Source organism: Mirounga angustirostris, unplaced genomic scaffold (assembly GCF_029215605.1).
Source record: "Mirounga angustirostris isolate CCGP_5_RB_7025 unplaced genomic scaffold, mMirAng1.0.hap1 SCAF_5, whole genome shotgun sequence".
NCBI lineage: Eukaryota > Metazoa > Chordata > Mammalia > Carnivora > Phocidae > Mirounga > Mirounga angustirostris.
This window is the reverse complement of record NW_026991713.1, coordinates 157,099,745-157,124,712: the sequence shown is the minus strand read 5'-3', so window position 1 is coordinate 157,124,712 and position 24,968 is coordinate 157,099,745. Positions and strand designations below refer to the sequence as shown.

At 48.5% G+C, this 24,968-nt stretch overlaps 1 protein-coding gene and 1 non-coding gene across 2 annotated transcripts in view; one reads left to right on the top strand and one right to left on the bottom strand.

Moving 5' to 3' along the window:
• EEF2K (eukaryotic elongation factor 2 kinase) overlaps nt 1-16,571 on the bottom strand; it is a 62,572-nt gene extending 46,001 nt beyond the window's left edge. The window contains exons 1-2 of the mRNA XM_045875130.3: nt 16,198-16,571; nt 569-890 (exon numbers count right to left, since the gene is read on the bottom strand). Of these exons, the coding sequence (XP_045731086.1) occupies nt 569-814 (246 nt within the window). The 5' untranslated portion in view covers nt 815-890; nt 16,198-16,571. The remainder of the gene's footprint in view (nt 1-568; nt 891-16,197) is intronic.
• A 7,673-nt stretch (nt 16,572-24,244) lies between these two features.
• Nucleotides 24,245-24,326, top strand: TRNAL-UAG (transfer RNA leucine (anticodon UAG)). The gene has a single exon. It is a non-coding gene; the product is annotated as a tRNA-Leu (tRNA).
• Nucleotides 24,327-24,968: the final 642 nt, after the last annotated feature.

Here is a 24,968-nt window from a genome sequence, read left to right as displayed (position 1 = left end):
ATTTATGTGTGTGAACGTGTGTGAGCACATGTTCCAAAAAATAAGATCTTTACAGGTGCCTGGGTGGCTCAGTTGGTTGGGCAACTGCCTTCGGCTCAGGTCATGATCCTGGAGTCCCCGGATCGAGTCCCGCATCGGGCTCCCTGCTCGGCAGGGAGTCTGCTTCTCCCTCTGACCCTCCCCCCTCTCATGCTCTCTCTCTCTCATTCTCTCTCAAATAAATAAACAAAATATTAAAAAAAAAATAAGATCTTTACAATTTGCAGTGGTCTCCCATATTTCCTAGTCTATTCTGTTCTGCTGCATTTTTTAAAAAGTTGGTTAAGGTTTTCACAACCCAGTAGTGGGTCCTCAGCAGCTATTTCAAAAACACCTGCTCTAAAGTAATGAAACTTGTTTTAAGCCATCAAAATCCTCCCAGCTTAACAGGCATATCTTCCAATCCAGAATTTAGAGTGCTGCCCAGGGTTTGGAAACACAGGGAAGACCCCAACCAGTGATTCCCAGCTCCCCCATCCTTTGCAGCAGGTGGGCGGGGGGTGAGGGGGGAGCTGGGTGGTCCACTCACCTTAAAATGGAAGGAGCTTGCGGGGGACCCGCTGGAGCCATACTGCTCACTCTTCGTTAGGTTGCTGTAGTAGTTATTAACCTTGGAATTGACATTCTGGTGTGACCTGGGGTCATCAGTGATGGGGCAGATGAAGTAACCTTCCTCATCGTCACTGTCGGCCTCGGACTCGCCGTCGTGACCAGCCCGGGGGGTCTGGCCGCCATCAACACCTTCCAGGCGGAAAATGAGGTCTTCGTCTGCCATGTTCCCGGGATGCCCGTGTTACCCAAGGGGTGGGCAGCAGAACCAGAGCTGCAGGGCAAACACAGCGGTGCGGGTCCTGTAAGGGAAGCAAGATGGTGGGTGCCAGGGCCAAGGGGGTGAGAGCTCGAGGTGCACCTCACCCTGAATGCCCCTGGTGACAAAAAGAGCTAAAGCCCTTGGAGTGAAAAGTACAGCTATCTTTTGGGGAGGTACACTTAGCGGCAGCATCTAGAACATTTTAAATATACAAACCTGTCGGCCCAGTAATTACACTTTGATGAACTCAGTGTTTGAAATAAGGCAGGGAAAATACATGGTTCTTAAGCAACTGGAGTGATCTTTTTTAGAACATAAAGTAGATCTGATCATTCCCCTGCTTAACCACCCCACCCCCCACCCCCTGGCAGCTTCTCTCCACATTAGTAATAAAATGCAAAAGGCTTTTCAGGCTACAAGGCCGGCTTTAGTCTGGTCCCTGCCCACTTCTCCTCTGGCCTTGGCAGCTCTCCAGGCCCACTGGCTTGCTTTCTGTTTGGTGAACACGGGGAGCCCATTTCTACCTCAGGGCCTTTGTACTTGCTATTCCCTGTGCCTGGAACAATCTTCCCAATCTTCCAACAGTGGGTTCTCTTTCATCAGTTGGATCCTGACTCAAGAGAAATCTGGAGAAATCTTCTCAGGCTCCTCAATTCAAAGAATTCCTCTCAAATGCACATCTGTTACTCCCTAGCACATCTCTCTGCTTTATTCTTCATGCAGAGATTTTCCCAAGCTGAAACCTCTTTTACTCTTTTACTGTCTGTATCCCCAGTGCCTCAGAGTGCATGGCATAGAGTGGGCACTTGATACACACACCCAGAATGGTTGAGTGGCCCAAAGAATGTTCTTAGCATGATCAATAACAGCAAAAAAAAAAAAAAAAAAAATGCTAACAACCCAAAATGTCTATCAGTGGAGGTTTGTTAAATTAATTATAGCTCTCTATACCATGCACTGTTGTGTGACTATTACAAAGAAAGGGGAAGCTCTAGATATACAAAGACATGCAAAAAGAGTCAAGAAAAAGTTCAGCAAGATTTTAAAATACAAAAGTCAATAGTACTTTTGTGCACTTAGCAATGAAAGATCCAAAGATGAAATTAAGAAAACAAGTCCATCTATAAAGAACATCAAAAAGAATAAAATACTTGGGAATAAACTTAATAAAAGAAGCACATGACCCGTACACTGAAAAATAAAACACACTGAAAGAAATTAAAGATCTAAAAAAAATGGGAAGATATTCTGTGTTCATAGATCAGAGGATTTAAAATTGCTAAGATGGCAATACTCCCCAAATGGCTCTACAGACTCAAACCAACCTATCAAATTCCTAGTGGCTTCTTTGAAGAAATTAACAAGTGCATGCTAAAGTTCATATGGAAATCCAAGGGACCCAAAATAGCCAAAACAGTCTTGAAAAAAGAGGAACAAAGTTGAAGGAATCACACTTCCTGAATTCAAAACTTGCTATGAAGCTACAGTAATCAAGGCAGTTGGTATCAGCATTGGGAGGGACACAGATCAATGGAATAGATTTGAGAGTCCAGAAATGAACCCTGATGTTTACAGCCATTGATTAGGACAAGGGCGCCAAGACAATTCAATGGGGAGAGCATAATCTTTTCAACAAACGGTGCCGGGACAAGTAAATATACACATGCCAAAGAATGAAACTGAATCCTATCCTTACAACTAGTCACAAAAAATAACTAAAAATGGATCAAAGACTTAAATATGAAAGTAAAACATTATCTAACTCTTAGAAAACAACACAGGAGAAAATCTTTGTGATGTGGGGCAGGCAAAGCCTTCTTAGATATGACACCAAAAGAACAGATAAATGAGGCACCATCAAAACTAAACACTCGTGCTTCAAAGGACGCCAACAAGACAGTGGAGAGATCATCCACAGAATGGGAGAAAAGTTTTGCAAATCGTATAGCTGATAAGGGACTCTATAAAGAACGTAGACAACTTAACAATAAAATGACAAACAAAAACTGGGCAAAGGGCTTGAGTGGACTTGAATAGACATGTCTCTAAAGAAGATATACTCATGACCAGTAAGCACATGAAAAGATACTCAACATCATTAATCATTAGGGAAATGCAAGTCAAAGCCACACCCACTAGGATGGATATAATAATTAAAAAAAAAAAAAACAGAAAATAACAAATGTTGGCAAGGGTACAGAGAAACGGAAATCCTCATACACTGTTGCTAGGAATGTAAAATGGTACAACCACTTTGGAAAATAGTCTGGCGGTGCCTCAAAAAGTTAACCACAGAATTACCATATGATCCAGCAATTCCACTCCTGGGTATACACCCAAGAGAAATGAAAACATCCACATAAAAACTTGTATACATATGTTCATAGAAGTATTATTCATAATAGCCAAATTAGGGAAACAACCTAAATGTTCAGCAACTAATGAATGGATAAACAAAATGTATCCACACAGGGGATGCTAAGCAGGCACAGAAAGGAGTAAAGAATCCAACACTTGGGTGAACCTTAAAATCATCATGGTGAGTGAAAGAAACTGACCAAAAAAGACCATATATTGAATGATTCCATTTATATGAAATGTCCAGAGAAGGCAAATCTATAGAGACAGAAGGCACGTGAGTGACTGCCTAAGGATGGGGAAGGGGAGACTTGGGGGAGGGAATGGGGGGCAATTGCTAATGGGTTTCTTTGGGGCTGGCAAAAAATGTTCTAAAATGGGGCCCCTGGGTGGCTCAGTCAGTTAAGCGTCCGCCTTCGGCTCAGGTCATGATCCCAGGGTCCTGGGATCCAGCCCCGCATCGGGCTCCCTGCTCCGCGGGAAGCCTGTGTCTCCCTCTCCCACTCTACCTGCTTGTGTTCCCTCTCTCTGTCAAATAAATAAATAAAATCTTTTTTTTTTTTAAGATTTTATTTATTTATTTGAGAGAGAGAATGAGACAGAGAGAGAGAGCACGAGATGGGGGAGGGTCAGAGGGAGAAGCAGACTCCCTGCTGAGCAGGGAGCCTGATGCGGGACTCGATCCCGGGACTCCAGGATCATGACCTGAGCCGAAGGCAGTCGCTCAACCAACTGAGCCACCCAGGCGCCCAATAAATAAAATCTTTAAAAAAAATAAAAAGCAAGTTGCAGAACATCAGGTATATCATGGGGATCCTACTTGTGTTCAAAGAAAAAGGACGGGGCCTACTTAAAATAAAAAAGAAAGAAAAAAAAAGAGAAAGGTCATTTGTAGAGGAATTAAAGCTTCCCTCAGGGCCCCCTGGGAACTCGAGCAGCAGTGGGATGGGCAGCAGCCAGGGAAGCTGGCTGCTGGGCAGGTGGAGGGAACTTTTAAGAACTTTGTACACTTCTATACTGTTGTCACTTTTTACAAAGCTGGATTGCTTTCAACATAAAATAACAAATAAGTGAAAACAATTTTAAAACTTTTTTAGATCAAGGCAATGATTCCTGTTATTCTTAATGGCTCTTTCCATCGGCAGCCAGCCTTCTAGATCAGAGGCTCTGGCTCTTTCTTAACAGTTATCATAGCGGAGGGCGCCTGGGTGGCTCAGTCGTTAAGCGTCTGCCTTCGGCTCAGGTCATGATCTCAGGGTCCTGGGATCGAGCCCCGCATCGGGCTCCCTGCTCCGCAGGAAGCCTGCTTCTCCCTCTCCCACTCCTCCTGCTTGTGTTCCCTCTCTCACTGTCTCTCTCTCTGTCAAATAAATAAATAAAATCTTTAAAAAAAAAAACAAACAGTTATCATAGCGGAGAAATATATTTCTATCCTAACTCAATCCACCCAAAATGTAAATTAAAATTTCAGGAAACCCTACTTAGCCTTACTCTGTACAATGCACTCTGCTATTTTCTTTCCAGCTCATTTCTGTTTCGCTTTAACCTTTCTTTTCGTTCTTTTTCCTTAATGCACCACCCGCAGTGATTTCTTGAAAATCCCCGCTCTGGGCGTCAGCTCCAAAGTTGGTTTCTTACCCTGTGGGCAAGACACAGTCAGGGGCTAGAGCCAATGCCTCAGCCACCTGACCCAGCCTGTGACCAAACACTGCCCTGGGCCCTGGGCCCACTTCTCCTCCCTTCCTGGCCGCTCCCAGTCCCAGTCCCAGTGCTTTTACTCTGCCCTGGTCAGCCCTTGGCTGGAACCTCTGCTGACCCAGCCAGGTCACTGGCCTCTGGGGGGGCTGGGATGGTGCTGGGCAGGGGGCCAGAACCACAGCTTCGGTCTGCAGACCTCCAGGCAGTGTAGCCCGGTGGTGAGGAGCCTGCACGCAGGTACAAGTCCAAGCTGTGTTGCTCGTGACCTTGACTAAGCTGATTCATGTCGCCAGCTCCCCCACGTGCGAGGGAAGCAGAGTGAGGAAGTGGCCTGAGGTTCCACAGCCAGTTCGCAGGGGAATTATGACCAGAACCCCAGCCCCTGGCCATGTCCCCCCACACAGCCCTGACCTTCTCCGTGACCCTGGGAAACAAAGGGAGCGTCAGACAAGCAGCTGTGATCCTGCCTGGCACAGCGCCTTATACTCAGCTGGCACGTGATGTAGATTCCAGAAGTGAGGAGAGCAGGAGCCGTTTGATGGTTTTTCCGTTGTCATAAATTTGCTCTTAAGGCAGCTGTGGCGGCGCCACTAACTGTCCCCCAACAGCTGTTCTCTCCCTCTCATTAACAACCGCTGGTTTTCGGCTAAGCACATCACCGCTCCAAATAAGGTCTACATTTCCCAGATTCCTTTAAGTTAGGCGTGACCATGTGACCAAGTTCTGGCCAAGGGGATATAAACAGAAAGGCTGTTTTCAACTTTAGGGAAGAGTTTTTAAAGGGAGGGAATGTGCCTTTCTGGATTCTTCCTCCTTCCTGCTGGCTGGAACGGAGGTGTGATGGCTGGAACTCAAGCAGCTATTTTTAACCAGGAAGAGGAAACCACATGCTGCGGATGGCAGAGCCATGAGACAGAGGGAGCCTGGGGCAGCATAATCTTACATCACGGGGACTCACAACCTTCAGACTCTGCTATCTAAACTTCTATAATCGACTGAAATTTTCTTCTTTCCCCTACTACTTGCTAATTCAATCCGGTCCAATAACTCCATCTCTCCCACAAAAAGTTCACATCACATCTCTTAATGCCAAGTCAATACCTGGGTAGCATCAGCCTGGGAAAACTATGGTCTCAATCCAGAGCCCACACTGGGCAGCGCCTCCTGCATTTGCCCAGGAAGACTGGGCCCTGGAGGATGCTGGATTCCCCTAGGAAGGCAAGGTGTCCTCACTGGCCCATAACTCAGGCCCACGATGCCTGTTCCAACATCAGCCAGGGCCCTGGCCTCCCAGGAATCTCCATCCGACCTGGGCGTCCCTCTGACCACAGGGACCTGCTCCTGTTAGCGAGGAACCTGAGACCGGGAGCAGGACCCCAGCCCCCAAGACATCAGGATTCTCTAGAAGGTTTCTTCTGCCCTCACTCGGACATCCAGATCTTCCCCTCCCAGTCCCTGACACACCTTGGGAAAAATATTTGTATGGAGAGGCAGCGGAGTGGAGTTCTGAGTCAGACCCGAGTTCAAGCCCCAGGTCTGCCACTTCCTCGCTGGTGACATTACCTCCCAAGCCCCAGCTCCCTTGCTGTCATCCAGGATGAAGAGTTTTACCCGCCCCGTTAACTTAACCGCGCTAACACAGAGCCAGCACTGACTCAGAACTAGCGTTATCATCATAAATAACCGTGGGCTGAGCCTTGGGCCCCAGCCATGCTGGTAACCTGGATACCTGGTTAGCAGCCAAGCCAAGCTTCTTCAGGGGTCCTCAGGGGACAGGCTATTTTAGGCTCTGGCCAGGGAACCACTGCTCTTACTGGGTCTCACTATAAAAGGTTCCTCTGGCAGCGGCTGGGACGGAAAACAATGTTTGCAATGTCCAGGTCCGGGCCTGTGGGCCAAGCCACACTGACCGCTGGTCCTCCCTGGGGCTCCCCTCACCCCCCAGACCTGTCTCGCTAGCTGGAGAAATGAACTGCATTCTCCTGCCTGCCACTCCCAGGATCCAGCACCCCAGAGCCAAAATGGTCCACGCTGAGCTGGCTGGCGCACATTACTATATGCCCAGCACGGCAGGACCCACCTAGTCCTCAACGGCACCATGGTGAACAGGGTGACTTAGGGGCCACCTTGCATCACACACCTGCTTCTGCTTGGGGACCTGCCTCTCCCCCACTCTCAGGTTCTGCGGTTGGGGTTGTCTAGATGTTACTTCAGGTAGATATTGCCACATCCCTAAATAATATGGTTTCTCTGACAAATAATGCAATATATGTTAAGAAAAAAAAAAGAAGAAGAAGGTAGCGGGAGGGGAAGAATGAAGCGGGGGAAATCGGAGGGGTAGACGAACCATGAGAGACGATGGACTCTGAGAAACAGACTGAGGGTTCTAGAGGGGAGGGGGGTGGGAGGATGGGTTAGCGGGGTGGTGGGTATTGAGGAGGGCACATTCTGCATGGAGCACTGGGTGTTATGCACAAACAATGAATCATGGAACACTTCATCTAAAACTAATGATGTAATGTATGGGGATTAACATAAAAATAAAAAAAAATATGGTTTCTCTGTTATTTCTTATTTTATCTATTTGGGTCCTTATCTATTGATTTCCTGGTGTGATAAATGAGACTTGAGCTTCCCTTGAACTTCCCACTTCCCTTCTCTACTCCACCACCCCCAGACTGGCAGGTCTTCTCCTGGTTCCTTTAGATCCCATGCCAAGAATGCTGTCTTATTGTACTACCAAGCAGAAGGAGCTGTGGGTTTCTCACAGTTTAGTGTGAGTTCAACTCACTGTGAGAGAGAAGGAAAGATGTGGCTTTTGTGCAGCAAATGACTGATAAGAAAGCAGAAGATACTTTTGCTCCTACTGACCTCAAAGATGAGTAATTTTTATTGAAATAAGACAACATATGTGGACAGCGTCCTGTGTTCCAGGTGTCATGCTAAAGCCCTCGGCACGGACTCTGTGATCTGGCAATGACAGGAGCTGCCAGGCAGAGAAGGGACAGCCCGCTTTGTGACGGGGGACCTTGGCGGGGGGAGGAGGGAGCAGGGGCAGGCTGCCCTGGGCTGCACCTGGCTGGTTTCAAGGGTATTTTGGGCCCTAGCTTGAGTCCTCAGTTTCCTTCAAACCAGAAAGAAAAGCCTATCTTGAAGAGATATCTGCACTCTCCTGTTCACTGAAGCATTCTTTTTAATAGTCAAAGTATGGAAACAACCTAAGAGATAAATGAATGGATAACGGAAATCTGGTGTCTATACACAACGGAATATTATTCAATCTGTCATTTGCAAAAAACAGGCAATCCTGTCATCTGCAAAAACATGAATGAACCCAGAGGACATTATGTTCAGCGAAATATGCCAGACATAGAAAGACAAACATTTCATGATCTTGCTTATATGTGGAATCGAAAAAAAAAAAACCCAAAGTCCTAAAAACAGAGAGCAGAATGGTGGTTGTCATGGGCTGGGAGGTGGAAGAAACAGGAAGATGTTGGTCAAAGTGTACAAAGTTTCAGTTGTGCTAGATGAGTAAGTCCTGGGGATGTAAAGTACAGCCTGGTGACTATAGTTAATAACACTCTATTGTATACCTGAAAATTACTAAGAAAAGAGATCTTTTTAAGAATCTCTACACCCAACATGGGGCTCAAACTCAAGACCCCAAGATCAAGAGTCCCGTGCTGTTCCAACTGAGCCAGCCAGGCACCCCAAGAATAGATCTTTTTTATTTCTTTAAAAGATTTTATTTATTTATTTGAGAGAGAGAGAGGAGGGGCAGAGGAGAGGAAGAGAGAGAATCTTAAGCAGGCTCCATGCCTGATGCCCCATGTGGGGCTCCATCTCACACGCCTGAGATCATGACCTGAGCCAAAATCAGGAGTCAGAAGCTTAACCGAATGAGCCACCCAGGCGCCCCCTGAGAATATATATATATATTTTTTAAGATTTCATTTATTTATTTGACAGAGAGAGACACAGCGAGAGAGGGAACACAAGCAGGGGGAGTGGGAGAGGGAGAAGCAGGCTTCCCGCCGAGCAGGGAGCCCGACGCGGGGCTCGATCCCAGGACCCGGGGACCATGACCTGATCGGAAGGCAGACACTTAATGACGGAGCCACCCAGGTGCCCCCTGAGAATAGAACTTAATTGCTCTCACACACACTTAAGAAATGGTAACCAGGTGAGGTGATAGGTATGTTAATTAGGTTGATTGTGGTAATCATGTCCCAATGCATATGTATATCAAATCATCCACATTGTATACCTTAAATATGTACAATTTTTATTTGTCAATTATATCTCAATAAAGCTGGTGAAAAAAACATTGACAAAAATCAAAGCCCGATATAGTGGCTAAGGGCCTGCACTCTGCAGCCGGGGGGGTGGGGGGGTGGGGGGGGGTGGGGGGGGTGCTCACTGTCAATTACCAGCTTTCCCATTAGGAGCCAAGGCCCTGTTCTAAGGGTAAGCCGTGCCTTCCTGGAGTCTGCATCCCCCACAGGGGCTGGCACTGAGCAGGGCTCCACAGTGCTAATCAATACCTTTCCAGGCCAGGTTTTATTTATTTACTGGGGGTGGGGATAGTAACAAATGTGCAACATCAGAGGTTACTAAGTCAAGCTCATGTCAATGTCTTATTAATGTCTGTATCCCTGGCATGTGGTAAGGTGTTCAAGAAGAAACATTTATTTAGGGGTGCTGGGTGGCTCAGTTGGTTGGGCATCAGACTCTTGGTTTTGGCTCAGGTCATGAGATCACGGTTGTGGGATCTAGCCCCGGGGCTGGGCTCCCCACTCAGCGGGGAGTCTGCTTGGGCATTCCCTCTCTCTGCCCCTCCCCCCACTTGTACACGCATTCTCTCTCAAATAAATCTTCTTTTTTTTTAAGATTGTATTTATTTATTTAAGAGAGAGAGACAGAGCACAAGTAGGGGGAGCGGCAAGGGGATTGGGAGAAGCAGACTCCCCACTGAGGAGGGAGCCCAATGCAGGCTCAATCCCAGGACCTGGGATCATGACCTGAGCCAAAGGCAGACACTTAACCGACTGAGCCACCCAGGTACCCCTCAAATAATTTTTTTTTTTTTTAAAGAAACATTTACTTAAACTACTGCGGAAAAAACAGAGTTTAGGTCAGAATGTCAGAATAAAAGGACTGATTTACAGATGTCTATGCCCACCTGTCCCCTCCCTGCATCTTACCTCCACCTGCCCTGCCCTCTCAAGAACCAGTCACCACTCACCACCAAGCTCTCACCTCCCAGCCTCTGCACCCCACAGAGGACCCTCTTTCTGAACTGCCTCTCCATTACTAACTGTTGCCAAACCCCTTGGTTCCCTTCAAAATCCAGCTCAAATTTCTACTCCCTCCAGAAAGTCTCCCCTGGGTAAGATCCTCACCTGTGAAAAAGAGGACAGCTAACAGTACCCACCCCAGGAGACATCTGACAAGTCAGTGAGATCAGACGTGTGGTGCCTGACAGAGAAATGGCGCTCAAAAGTACCAGCTGATGGGGCGCCTGGGTGGTTTAGTCAGTGAAGCGCCTGCCCTCAGCTCAGGTCATGATCCCAGGATTCTGGGATTGAGTCCCGCAATGGTCTCCGCCCGCATCGGGCTCCCTGCTCGGCGGGAAGCCTGTTTCTCCCTCTGCTGCTCCCCCTGCTTGTGCGCTCTCTCTCTCAAATAAATAAATAAAATCTTAAAAAAAGAAAAAAAGTACCAGCTGTTATTGTGCTCCGACCACCCCCTGTGCTCTGCCTAAGTCACTTCCCTACACCCAGAGGCCAAACATTCTATGTGGTGGGCAGAACACTGGCCCTCCAAAAGCTGTCCACATCCTAAACCCCAGAACCTGTGAATTATGTTCCCTTACATGTATGTAATTAAGTTAAGGATCTTGAGATGGGGAGATTCTCCTGGAAAATCCGGTGAGCCCTATATAATCACAGGATCCTTATAAAAAGGGGGCAGGAGGGTCAGAACTAAAGAAATGGAATAATGGAGGCAGGGGTCACAGAGAAAGATGTGAAGATGCCATGCAGCTGGCTTTGGAGATGGGGCCACAAGCCAAGGAATGCAGGCAGCCCCTAGAAGCTGGAAAAGGCAAGGAGACGGATTTCCCCTAGAGTCTCCAGAAGGAACTCAGCCCTGCTGACACCTTGACTTTTGAACTTCTGATCTCCAGAACCGTAAGATAAGAAATTTGTGTTGTTTCCAGTCACCAAGTTTGTGGTGATTTGTTAGAGTAGCAATAGGAAACAAATGTAGTCTAGAAACAGTCTAGAACAATGTTGCCCTTCAGGGGACACTTGGCAAATGTCTGGAGACATTTTTGGTTGTCACAACTCTCAAGAGTACACCTGGCATCTAGTGAGTAGATACCAAGGATGCTGCTAAACATCCTATCGTGCACAGGACAGGCCCCCCAACACGGAATTCATTATTCAGCTCAGCATGTTAATAGTGCCCAGAGTCCCCGCTTTCGAATGATTCCGGAGGAAGGGCAAGGAGCCTTCCCTGGCCCACTCTCCCTTCTCGCCTCCCTAAAAGCAAACCTCCATGCATACCATTTCTGGTATTTCTCTTGAACTGAAGCAATTAGCTTACTCACCAATGAGAATAGCAACCCCCAGCTGAACCCAAGGAGATAAGTCAACATTTGCTCTGCCAAAGCTCATAAAAACTGCACTCCACTGTTCTTTGTGCATACAAAACGGTCATAGAGCAAAGGCAATTTTATTGTTCGAAAAAATCAGAAAAATACATTTTTCTGAGGCAATTGTGTTTTTAAAAAAAATCAGAAAAATGCAAAGCACAAAATATCGAAATCATAGCTTCAATTCGCAAAATGCACAAGAGAGCTTGATTTTTCATTTTTAGTCATTTGCTGGGCACCCTTCTCATGTACCCAGGACACTCTGTACTCCTGGCAGGTCAGACCATGTCTCACTTCTCAGGGGAACTCTGTGTTTATACAGCCTCTCGGTGGCCAGACCATGTGAGCGTCTGGAACAAAAGGGGCCGTGTCTTCCTCCTTCCCAGCTCCCAGCCAAGAGCACAATGCCTGGCACACACCAGGTTCTCTGTAGATGCATGTTGCATGAATGAGTAACTAGAGAAAAGTTGGCAATTTCTACTGATATCATGGGCATTGCAGGTGTGCAATGGAGGGACTATCCAGTTACAGTTACAAGGCATCTGGGGGTTAGGTAGCCTGAGACACAGCTGAGATCCTGAGGATCTCAGGGAAAGCCTAGATCGCGGGGAGGCCCTCAAAAAGCACTCAGGACTAGGATCTGGCCCAACAGGCTTTGGGGACCAACAGATCTGGGTTTTAGTCCTGTCTCCGCCACACTAGCTGAGTGACACTGGGCAAACCACTGAACCCCAGTCTCCTCATCTGTAAAATGCACTCATCCAACAAAGTGGAGGAGAGCGAGCAAAGTGGAGAAGAGCTAGGAGAGGTGGCCAAGGGCCAGAAAAAGCTCCTGTGGCATTGACAGCTCTCCGCCATAGACTTATCCTCCCCCCCCGACTACATTTCCCAGGATCCTGTGCATCCAGCCATGTGACCGCATTGGGGCCCGTGGAATGCAGGCAGAAGTAACTGTTGATGGTTCCAGGCAGCCCATTTTCCACACCCTGGTCAACTCTCCCTCAGCGGCAATCCTGCCCCGAGACGCGTAGCACAGAACAGATTCGCAGCGTTTCAGTATCACTTACAAAGCACTTATGCCATAGCTCCCCTCAGCTCCCTGGAGGACATGAAGCCCATTCCCTGGTCTACCTGGCACACAGCCTGGCCTGCCCTCCCTACCCATGCCCTGACCAACTCTTCTGTTCATCCTTCAGGTCTCAGGTTAGATGCCTCCTCCTCCAGGAAGCCTCCCCTGAATGCCACGAGGTAGGCACTATTAGCTTCATCCTAAGAAAACTGAGGAACAGAGAGGCTAAGTGACTTGCCCAAAATCACATGGCTAGAAAGTGGGGGAGCTGGGTGTGAAGCCAATGTAGGCTGAATCCAGCCGGCCACCACTTGCTAAACCGGTCATAGGACCACTAACAGCAGCGGCCTCAGCTGGGAGAGCTTGTTAGATGTGCACATTCTCGGGCCTCACTCCTGGCCCACTGAATTAAACTCTGGAGGTGGGCCCAGCAATCTGTGTTTAAAAAGCTCACAGGTGGTTCTGATGTGCAGTAAAGTTCAAGAACCAGTGGCCTAGAGAAATTCTCTGCAGCCGAGCCACCTGCTTTTCAGGCACTCCCTGCGCAGTCCTTGGTAGGTGTAGAAAATGTCATAGCTGAAGAACTGAACACTGTCCACCCTCTGACTTTCTAGCCATTTAAAATGCTTCTTTGGGTGTCCCCAGCCCTGGGACTTTGGGGGCCCAGAGACTGTCATCTCCTACTTTATTATCAGCGTGTTAGTGACGCGCTGCTTCCTTTGAAGCCTTCTTGCTTGTGCTCATCAGCTTTAGCTACAAGGGTTTAATCCCGCCAACATTTAAAAATCCAAGCCGCGGGGCACCTGGGTGGCTCAGTCTTGGTGAAGCATCTGCCTTAGGCTCAGGTCATGATCTCAGGGTCCTGGGATTGAGCCCTGCACTGGGCTCCCTGCTCAACAGGGAGTCTGCTTCTCCCTCTCCCTCTGCCCCCATGCGCTCGCTCACTCTCTCAAATAAATAAAAATCGTTAAAAAAAAAAAAAAATCCAAGTCGCTTTCATCCATGGTGGGCACCACAATCACTTTCTAGAACATTCTCATTTTTTCAGTTTACTAAGGCAACAGTCTGCAGCTTCTTGGTCAGTGGAACTGATCTCTCTAGCACAAAAACTTATTTTTTATCAGTCTGGCCGGCATTACTTTGGATGTGGTTCTGACCATCAATTTTTTCTGCTTCGGCTCTAAGAACCAGACCAGAAAGAGTGACCTCCTAGAGAAGGAGCTTGAACAAATCCAAGTTTCTGCTGTTGACCCTCAGCTTTCTTCCACACTGTTCTCAGTGTCCCGGCAACTGGCAATCCTGCCAAAAACCGGACAAGACTTCTTTGGGGGAATCTGACCAGTGTGAGAAAAAAGGCCTAAAGACACCCTCCCCGTTGGAAGAGCCCAGCCAGATCACCCCTGAGGGAAAGGCCACAGCCAACAAGCCCCATGCACAGCCCCAGGCCTTCCAAAGAGCTTACTGGAGCCCCATTCTCTTCAGCAGACAAGGATTCCCAGGGGAGGCAGAAAGGGGGGCTCTGCTCCATGGTCACTCTCAGGGGCCCAGCTCTGCCCCCGCCTCGGGCCATCCCGAGCCCTCCAAATCCACTGGTAAATGTGGGAAGAGGGGGAGAGAGGGAGGGAGGTTTTTAGGGTCAAGCTTGAGAGGGGCACACGCTATTTCTGCTCGCATTCCATCAGCCCAAATGCAGTCATGTAGGCCACCAAACTGTAAGGGAGCCCGAGAAATTCAGCCAGGCGATACCCCAGGAAGAGGAGAACGAGTGTATTGGTGACTAACGGCCATCTCTGCCACATGATACATTAAAAACTGTTTATTTTATCTTTTTTAAGATTTTATTTATTTATTTGAAAGAGAGAATGAGAGAGAGAGACATGAGAGCGGCAGGGTGGGAGGGAGAAGCAGACTCCCTGCTGAGCAGAGAGCCCAATGCGGGACTCGTTCCCGGGACTCCAGGATCATGACCTGAGCGGAAGGCAGTCGCTTAACCAACTGAGCCACCCAGGCGCCCCTAAAAACTGTTTAAAATAAAATCAGGGCGGGGCGTCTGGGTGGCTCAGTCGTTAAGCGCCTGCCTTCGGCTCAGGTCATGATCTCAGGGTCCTGGGATCAAGCCCCACATCGGGCTCCCTGCTCGGCGGGAAGCCTGCTTCTCCCTCTCCCACTCCCCCTGCTTGTGTTCCCTCTCTCGCTGTGTCTCTCTCTGTCAAATAAATATTTAAAAAATAACAAATAAATAAATAATAAAATGAGGGCTATATCCTTAATCAGTCAAAAGGTAGTGTTCTGTCACCAAAAGCACAAGAGAGAAACCGTAAATCATAGAATGTACACAAATAATCCCATGTAATCTGAGACCATTTCAAGTGATCGTCATGCCCCCACTTCCTGCCTGCCCCAACCCCTGCAGAAGAACTTGGGACCCCTGCACATTCCCCTCTTTGAGAAGGGAACTCAAAGGAGGGGGGATGGCAATCCCAACTAGGTTACACCTGAATGCACATCGAGCTTTATCATATTTGTTAAGCTAATGCATGAACAAAGGAATGAATGTGTGCATACGCTATCTCTAAGCCCTCCCTCCCTCCACTGGCATCCTTTCCAGATCAGCTCAAACATCACCTCCTCCAGGAAGCCTCCCCAGGCACCTCCCGCTCCACACACATCCGCACAGCCGGCAGGGCCGGCGGCTCCCACCTGCTTGCTCTGCACGTCCACGCTTGGTGCACCTTGCGTTATTAGTCATTTGTTAGACAACCCTGGGCCTCGGTTTCCTCCTCTGTAAAATCAGAGAGCTGCACTACGTCACTCAACTTCCTGGCTGAAATTGTGGCCCCAAGGCAGGCAGCGCCCAGGGCCGAGGACCCACAAGTCAGGCTCCCAGAGTGTCCCCACAGCAGATGTAGCGGCCCCCTCCCATGCGGCCCATCTGTCCTACTAGGGACGCAGCTGGGCTGGCTCCCCGCAATCCTCCACCCCTGCACAGACAGATCTAGGCCGGGACTTACCCCGGAGGCCTCCACCTCCGCGCCGCCACTCGCCTATCAATGCCCAGCCCTTGGCGCACATGTCAACGGAGCCTGCCAACACCCAAACTCCCTCCCGCAGCCAACAATGCTGCAAGGGCGCGTCTACACTATCCTAGAGGTTCCAGGAATTCAGGCCTCTTGTTCCGGGGCCAGGGGAGGGGATGCGACTAGGGGCCCTGCAGGAGACAGGAAGGCAGCGCTGCCCGCACCCTGTGCGGGTTCCGAGGAGCCCCGGGCGGAGGCCCCCAAACCTCCTCTCCCAGCCGACTGTGTGCCAAGTGTTTTCCCAACAGACACTGCCGTTAATCTGCATGACTCCCCCCACCCCTTTTACAGAAGCAAACACTGAGCCCCAAAGAGTTGAAACCAGAGAAGCAGCGCCCCCCCACACACACACTCTGCGCCGCCTCCGACCCCACTTCCAAGCCCCAACCCAACGCGCTCGAGGCGCCGGTGCACCGGGGCGCCCAAGGCCTGCAGCGCCGGATCCCAGTCCCCATCCGCCTGGCGACTAGCCGCCCGCACTCACCTCCCTCGGGCGGACAGGCTCTGCAGCCGCTGCCCACGGCCGCGAAGATCCAGAGGAGTTGGCAGAGGCTCGCGGCCCGGTGCTCCAGGGTGCAGGGCGGGCGGGCCCCCCGAGAGTGCCGGGGAGCAGCGAGCGGGGCGCACGGGCCGGCGCTCCGGGGAGGCAGCGGGGGCCGCGCAGGGCGGTCGGATCGATCTCGGGGCGCGGGGGCCGCCGGCAAGATCCCGGGGCGCGCTGGGCCGCTGGAACGATCCCGGGGCGCTGGGGACGCGTGCCAGGGGCGGGAGCGCAGGCGACAGTCAGGGGAGCTGGGGCAGCGGCAGCGCGGGGCGTCCGGCGTCGGATCCGGGCTGGAGCCAGGGCAGGAGCCTGCGGGCAGGGGCGGGGCTCTGGTCCGGCGGGCTCACGGCGCGGCGCTCACGTGGCCGCCCCCCGGTGGCCGTCAGCGCTCCTGCAGCCGCGGGCAGAGTCTCCGGGCTCCAGCTCCGCCTCCGCGCTGAGTCCGCGCCTCGCCGCCCGCTGAGCACACGCGCGTCCCCACCTAATGCAACGGGCGGGCCTAGCACCCACCCGCGAAGGGGGCGCCCGCCCGGCGGGTAATCCGAGAAGTCCTTTCCGAAATCATTAGAAATCCATCTCATTAAATCTCCATGCGTAAACTTAAAATATTTTTATCGGAAATTGCTTTTTTTTTTTTTCTGGTTTGTGCTTTGTAAAAACTTAGGCACTTATAACAATTAAAAATTACTTGTGCAATTATTTACTATCCCCTCTAGACGTTCCTTACCGTTCTAGTACATTACCGTATTCCTAACTCTCAGCGTGGGGCTTGGCACATGCTAAATGCTTAATATAAATATCTGTGCAGTGGATGGATAAATATGGAAAGGTATAAAGAAAAGGATATAAAACTAATGATAACTACTGTGAACATGTTGATATTATATCCTTCCAGATACTTTTCTAGTAAAATTTTAGAAATTTCACAATTCTTATTTCAAATATAAAAATAAGTGATATTTATTGAGTGATTTATCTCATTCTATCTTCACACCAACCCTGTGAGGTAGGTTGCATTAGCTCTATTTCACGGATCATAAAACTGAGGGTCTTAGAGATAGATTTACCCAAAAGATTCCCCCCCCCCTTTTTTTTTTAATTGTTATTTACTCAAGTAATCTCTACACCCAACATGGGGCTTGAACTCAAGGCCCCAAAATCAAGAGTCAGGCTTCTCCAACTGAGCCATCCAGGCATCCCTGCCCAAAAGATTTCTAAAGTGACTCCTCTTGGCAAAGGGTATCTACATTTTAAGAGCTGGAGGGCATGCTGAGTCTTTGCCCAGGTGAAGCCCAGCAAACAGATTCCCCTCAGAGACCAAAGGCCTTCCACTGACCAGCTGCTATGGCCTCTGTGGGGAGCAGGTTCAAGTTTATGCAGCTTGGAGAGGGGGATGACATACAGGTGGCATCTCATAAGGTGGTGGGGGTAATGAAAAAAAAAAACGAAATGGCCTTGAAACCCATTATTCAATGTTTTATCCTTTGGCCTCTGTGCTACAAGTTTTGGAAAATACAAGAGCTAGTAGATATTTTGGTTTGAAGTGTTGGCTCCTTTAGTCATCTTGGGAAAACTCCTCTGGCTTTTGGCAAGACAAAATCGCACCTGAAATTCTGACTGTGGGAAAGTTGGGCAGGAACAGACTCTGAGCTAATCTGTCCAAGTCCAATGCCAAACAAAAAACAAAAAACAAACCAAAAAAAAAACCTCACTGTATTACTTAACCACTCATAGCTCTGTGTCCTTGGGCAAGTTATTTAACTCTTCTGAGCCTCTGTAATTTTTGTCTGCCCAGCAGAAGTCCCCTTCTTTGCATGAGGATCTTGATTAGTCTTCAGGAAACCAGCCCACCCTATTCTCAGTTGGTGAGAATAGCCCTCCCCACTGACCTGGGGCCAAGAGTGGACACATGATAAGACCTGGCCAATCAGCATATTCCATCCCAGTAGCCCCATGAGATACTAATCTGGATCTTTTCTAGCAAGCATAAAAAAAAGAGAATCTCTTTTCCAGAGAGTTGTTGAGCTGGTAGGATTTAAGCCTAGGGTTTCTGGACATTTTTTTTTTTTTAAGATTTTATTTATTTATTTGAGAAAGAATGAGATAGAGAGAGAGAGCATGAGAGGGGGGAGGGTCAGAGGGAGAAGCAGGTTCCCCGCTGAGCGGGGAGCCCAATTCGGGACTCGATCCTGGGACTACAGGATCATGACCTGAGCTGAAGGCAGTCACTTAACCAACTGAGCCACCCAAGCACCCTGGACATTCATTCTTATGGCAAATATTTATTAAGCTCTTATTTCATGCCAACTATTGTGCTAGGAGTTGGGGGGAAAGGCCTGCCTTCAGAGAGCTGTCTAATGGGATAAGAAATGGAAGAACAGCAATTTCTCACATGGTCATTATGCCATGCCATTTAAACTGCAGGTGCGCCATGAGTGAGAAGCGTAGCAGGCAATGAGAGATGCCACGGGGCAAACCTGCTCAGGAAGGCTCTTCTGAAGAAATGACATTTGAGTGGAGCCCTGAGGGAAAAGTAGGCATCGCTTCCAGTAGCTTTAGGAAGACAGGTGCCTTGCGTGGTCTCAACAAGGAGATGTGGACCAGATCATTCTTGGTTTTTGCCTGGTCCTTAACTTCCTCCTATAACCATCACACTAAGCTGTTCAGACTTTATTGAAGAGTTTGGGTAACAGAAAAGAATATATGAGGGAAAACATTACCCCATACTAGTGATGTTACACCATCCAACAGGAAAAATAAACCCTTCACAGGGGACCATTCATTGGCACGCTCCAATTCCAAGCCTTGCTCCCCTGTCCTAAAACCTCCCCTTCCCTCTCTCACATGGACAAACATCTCTTCAAGCTCGGAGGGACAAAATCCCTGCCTCTGTTAAAAAATCCCTCTTCCCACTGACAGGGATTTTTTTCCCCCTTTCCCACCAGAGTAATCCACAGGACTCAATAACCCACAAGACGCAAAAGATATCATCAAGAAAGTGAGAAGTCACACCTGCAACTAATGTGACATCGTGACTGTGTGTCAACACTCTCTCTCTCTCTCTCTCTATATATATATATATAAATTTTTTTTTTTTGAGAGAGAGAAAGAGAAAGAGCATGAGTGTGAGTACAGGCTGGAGGGGCAGAGAGAATCCCAAGCAGCCTCCATGCCCAGCACAAGTCTGATGCAGGGCTTGATCCCACGACCATGAGATCATGACCTGGCCTGAAATCAAGAATTGGAGGCTTAACCAGCTGAGCCACCCAGGGACCCCTTGATTTTGTGTCAACTATATATATACTATATATATACTTTTTTAAAGTGAAAAGACAATTCAGAGAATGGGAGAAAATATTCACGAATCATGTATCTGATAAGGGATTCATAGCTAGAATAGAGAGCTCTTACCACTCAATCATAAAAAGATAAAGAACCCAATTTAAAAATGGGCAAAAGAGGGGCACCTGCGTGGTCTGCTTGTCCCTCTCCCTCTGCTCCTCCACCCGCACGCTCACTCCCTCTCATACTCAAATAAATATATAAATAAATAAGATCTTAAAAAAAATTCATTTATATGAAACATCCAGAATGGGGAAATCCATGGTGACAGAAGGTGGATTAGTGGTTGCCTGGGGCTGGGAAGGGAGTTTGGGGAGAATGGGGAATGACTACTAGTGGGTATGGGGTCTCTTTTTTTGGAGTGATGAAAATGACCTAAAATTAATTGTGGTGATGGTTGCACAACTTCGAATATACTAAAAAAAAAAAAAAAAAGCCACTGAAATTATACATTCTGAGGGGTATATTGTACGGTCTGTGAATTATATCACATTAAAGCTGCTAAGCCCCCCCAAAAAGCACTCATGTAGTCTCCATCTCACCCCAGAGCCTGGCGGTGTGGCAGCAGAGGAAAGGTCACCAGAAGCAGTACCCCAGCTCTTACGCGCACCGGCCCTGTCACCGACACGTGCTGATTCCCAACTTCAAGGAGATGGGTATAATCTTCCTACAGGCTCTTACAGGGATGGGGAACCACACTAGCCACATAGGCCACCGAAGGGAAATGGGTCTCAGGTGTTCACTGCTCAGGTCCATCTGTCCACAGGAGGCCGTGTCCATAGGGGTTATAGAGCAATTTCACGTTCATGGCAAAATTGAGCAGAAGGTAGAGAGACGTCCCATATCTCCCCTGTCCCCGCACAGGCACAGCCTCCCCATTATCAGTGTCCCCCGCCAGAGTGGTACATTTGTTACAACTGATGAACCCACACTGACACATTACCACCCATTAAGGTTCATTCTTGGTGTGGTATGTTCCATGAGTCTAGATAAATGTATAATGACATGTATCCATCGTGTAGTATCATAGAGAGTAGTTTCTTGGCCCTAAAAGTCCTGTCTCCCAACTATTCGTCACCCCCACCCCAAGCTCTTGGGAACCACAGTGAGATGCTTTAAAGCAGCAGCTTGGAAGTCCTCCTTGGCTCACCTCCTTGGCTCAGGTCCCAGGTCTACAAGGCATAAAAAGTGATGCGCATCACAGAACCATCAAATGGCCTGTGTGTAGCTATAGAAAGACTCACAGAAGTTATGAAATGACCACACTTGTGTCTTTTGGGTGGTGCATTTCTCCCTTTGTTCTGCAAAGCAAATCCCAAGATCAGAGTGAGGCGTTTGCCCATACATCTGCCTAGGAAAAGATCCAGAAGGACAGCTCAAGATTACTCTTTACAGTGGGTGTTTGTGAGCTGTGGGAGTCCGTTGTGAAGGACAGGGAGAGAATTCCCCTTCCACTTTATACATGTGATATGACGTTTGAAAAAAAATTTACAATGGGGATGCCTTACATTTCCAATTTATTTATTTTTTAAATTTCATTTTTAAGTAATATCTGCACCCAACGTGGGGCTCAAACCCACAACCCCAAGATCCGGAGGTGCACGCTCTACTGACTGAACGAGCCAGGTGCCCCTACATTTCAAATTTACACAGACGAAAAGCACCTTCCTTTACTAAAGTGTTGACAGAGTTTAACTAGGTGGAGAAATTAAAGGTGATTTTGTTTTCTTATTTGTGCTTCTCCTTCTTTGCGCAAGTTTCAACAAGGAACATGTATTACTTTTGCAAAGGTTATTTTTAAATGTCACTTCAAAACCCAAACTTTTACCAAATGAAACAGAACCCCAAAACGAAACAGTCCAGTTGCTTTGGTTTCGGTGGCCTCCCCTCCCTTGCCTGACTGGGGCTGGCTTTGCACAGAAGCTGCCCTCTCCCAAACAGCACCCTTGAAGACATCAATCCCCGGAGAAGCTGAGCCAGCACGTCCGTGGGAAGTCAGACAGGCCGGGAGAGAAATGCTCAGTGGAGCAGATGAGCTCACGGCCTTGCTCCCACTGGATTTTTGGCATGAGGGTTCTGGGCAGCTCTGGAAGCAGCTCTCCTTCTCCTAGAAGACCTGCTCTTTGGCTGATCAGGCCTAGTAGGTGCAGGATTAATGTTCACTTGAATTAAATTATCAGAGAGAGTTGGGGTGGGGGAAGTTTGCTCCCAGCACATGGCCCAACTATAGGAGAATGCTGAGTCATGATGGGGGGAATCCTAAATAGGTCTCAGCTTCCTGCTTGAGGCTGCAGGTGATCTTCCAGAAGAAAAGACCACAGTTTGGCCACGTCCAGACAAAAGTTCTTGGAGCTCTTGTGTTGGGCAGCTCCAGCAAGAAGCATTTGCCTCTGACTTTGTCTGGGCCCACGTAGCAAGATGGAGTGATGCATGCAAAACCACCAGTATGAGGAGGAGTCTTGTGGCCAGTGCTGTTCTAGGTCCTGGAGATATAACCTTGGGTGAACAAGACACAATCTGGAGGTGACATTCTAGCAGGGCCCAGTATGGTCCTGGGAGAGACTCAAACACCTGCTTAAGGCAGGGGTAGGGAGAAGTACGTGGAATAATACCACCAAGTGGTCAGCACCCAGGCAAGAACTCTGGTGGTGAGCATACTGCAGTACTGGGAGGAGAGCTTAGGTCCCTGGAGTCACCACTACCACATCCCAGGTGCATGACACAGGGTGCACCTGGGTGGCTCAGTGGGTTAAGCATCTGCCTTTGGCTCAGGTCATGACCCAAGGTCCTAGGATCAAGTCCCACATCCAGCTCCCCACCTCAGGGGGGAACCTGCTTCTCTCTCTCCCCTTGCTCCTCACCCCTGCTCATGCTCTCTCTCTGTCAAATAAATAATAAAAATCTTTTAAGTGCACGACATACATTACCACGTTCAATCTTCCTCTGCTTTCATTCCAGTGTAGCCAAGTGCCCAGAAGAGTGCCTGACCTGCGGCAGGTGCCCAAGGAATATCTGCAGAATGAATGAATCTGATTCTCACAGCTATCCTGTGAGGTGGGTATTATTATCACCCCATTACAGGGATGAATAACAGGCCCAGGGAGAGCAGCTAGTCAAGGCTCAGGCTGTGTGATTCCCAACCCCATGGGCTGGTTTATCCACCGTACTGGTTTCTAATGACTGCTGTAACAATTTTCCACAAATTTAGTGGATTAAAACAACACAATCCTCTTATAGTTCTGGAAGGCAGAAGGCTGAAAATCAAGGTGTCAAGCACTTGTGTTCCTTTTCGTAAGCTCTAGGGGAGAAACTGCGTCCTTATCTTTTATAGCTTCTAGTGCATTCCCTGGTCTGTGGCGGTATCACTGAGGACCTCTGTTTCTGTCTTCAAATCTTCTCTGATTCCTGTGTCTCTCTTCTAAGGACCCTTTTGATTATACTGGGTCCACCTGGATAGTCCAGAATAATCTCCCCATCTCGAGATCTTTTATTACACTAACAAAGTCCCTTTTGTCACATAAAGTAACATACAGGCTCTGGGGATTTGGATGTGGACATCTTTGGGGGGTATTTCAGCTTACCACACCACCTGCGTATCTTTGTTATACTGTATTTTTGTTATTTTCCTTAAACATGCAAGGAAATGGATACGCCTAAGAGTACGTAAAATTAGAAAAAAGTGGACTAAACGGATCTAAGACTCCTGAGGAAGGAGGAAGGGGAATAGAACTTGAGGTATCAAAAGAGACTTGAATCTTATCTATATATAGGGTTCAGTGTATTTTTTATTAAAGAACATTTGAAGCAAATATACAGAATGTTAACAATTAATTTGGGGTGATGGGAGATAGAAATTTGCTATGTACTTACGTATTGTATATTTGCTCCGTATTCATTGCATTAAAAACCGAAAACCCTAAAATAGCCTGCACAGAAGGGGAAACTTGGGTCTTGGAAGGGTCTTGGGTCTTGGGTCTTGGGTCTTGGGAGGGGAATCTTGGGTCCTGGGGCATCTGAGACAAGTCACTTAGCCTCTCTGCACTTTAGTTTCTCCCTTCCTACTATGCAGACAAGAAGTACTTTTGAGGGAGCCCAACATGCTAATAATCCGTAACAACATTCATTGTAACAACATTCACCTGGACCGGTGATTCTCACCTCGCGGTGGCAGGGACCAAACCACGGGGCCACCCAGGGCTTGCACAGCTGACTTGGAGTAGGGATGGCGAGTCCGTAAGATGGGGACCCAGGCAGGTTCTGTGCAGAGCAAGGTTCCCCGTGGGACCCCCAGCCCCGAAAGGGAGGCAGGGACAGCGCGGTACCGCCCCCACGTGGCCGCAGACAGTATACGACGCACACGGCAAATCCAATGCACACACACGTGAGGACTGCATATTAATGTTTAACAGCTGGGAACTCTTCTTTCCTTTTTAGTGCTGCGTTCCGACCGTAGTTTTTGCTGCCGATCAAAAAAGTACCGTGATTCCAAGACGCAGAAGGAATCTACGGACCAAGACGCCTTAACAAGCGCAAGAAACACTTGGCGCGTATTGGGCATGCGCAAACCCAAGAGGGTGGGGCCACGGAGCGTGAAACGCCACGTCATTAAACTAATATAGTTGCAGCGGAAACTGTCGGAGCGGGCGGTAGCGTGGCCGAGTGGTCTAAGGCGCTGGATTTAGGCTCCAGTCATTTCGATGGCGTGGGTTCGAATCCCACCGCTGCCACACCCTTGATGGTTTCACTTTTCCTGAACTCTTCAATTTGTTTGTCATCCTCTCCCAAAGCCTCTTCCTTTTTGCTCTTTTCTTACGCTCTTTAAAAAAAAAAAAAAGGAAATGGAGTGCAAATGGAAGAAGGCAGAAACCACAGCCCAGGCCCTCTTCTGTGCACAAACCCACCAATCTGGCTACCTAAAAAACAAAACCAGAAGCGTCTCCTTATTTCCAAGGGAAAAGCATCTGAGATAACTTTGTTTCCAGCAGACTGCCTACATCTTTAATTTAATGCTCCAGGGCTGGAGGCCACAGGGAGCAGACCTCGTTACCCTGCAAAGACAAACGTTAGGTGGGCTGATTTTAATTATGACTTGAGTTAGGTCATAATTGGGAGGGATTCCTTTCCAATAGGGAAGGTTCCTTTCCAGCCCCCTCTGTCCTACAGAGAGCCCCAGCTGACTCCACAAACCTCTGTTGGTAGAAGCATGTCAGGTGACCCTACAGAAAGGCTGGGGCATCAGAGGGCCTGCCCCACGTAGGGCTAGCAACCTTGGAGTCCCAGCTTCATTGATCCATCTCATAGCTGGTCTTCAGGCTTGGCTCAGGGGCCTCTCATCTATTTATTTATCAATAACTATGTATGAAAGGTCT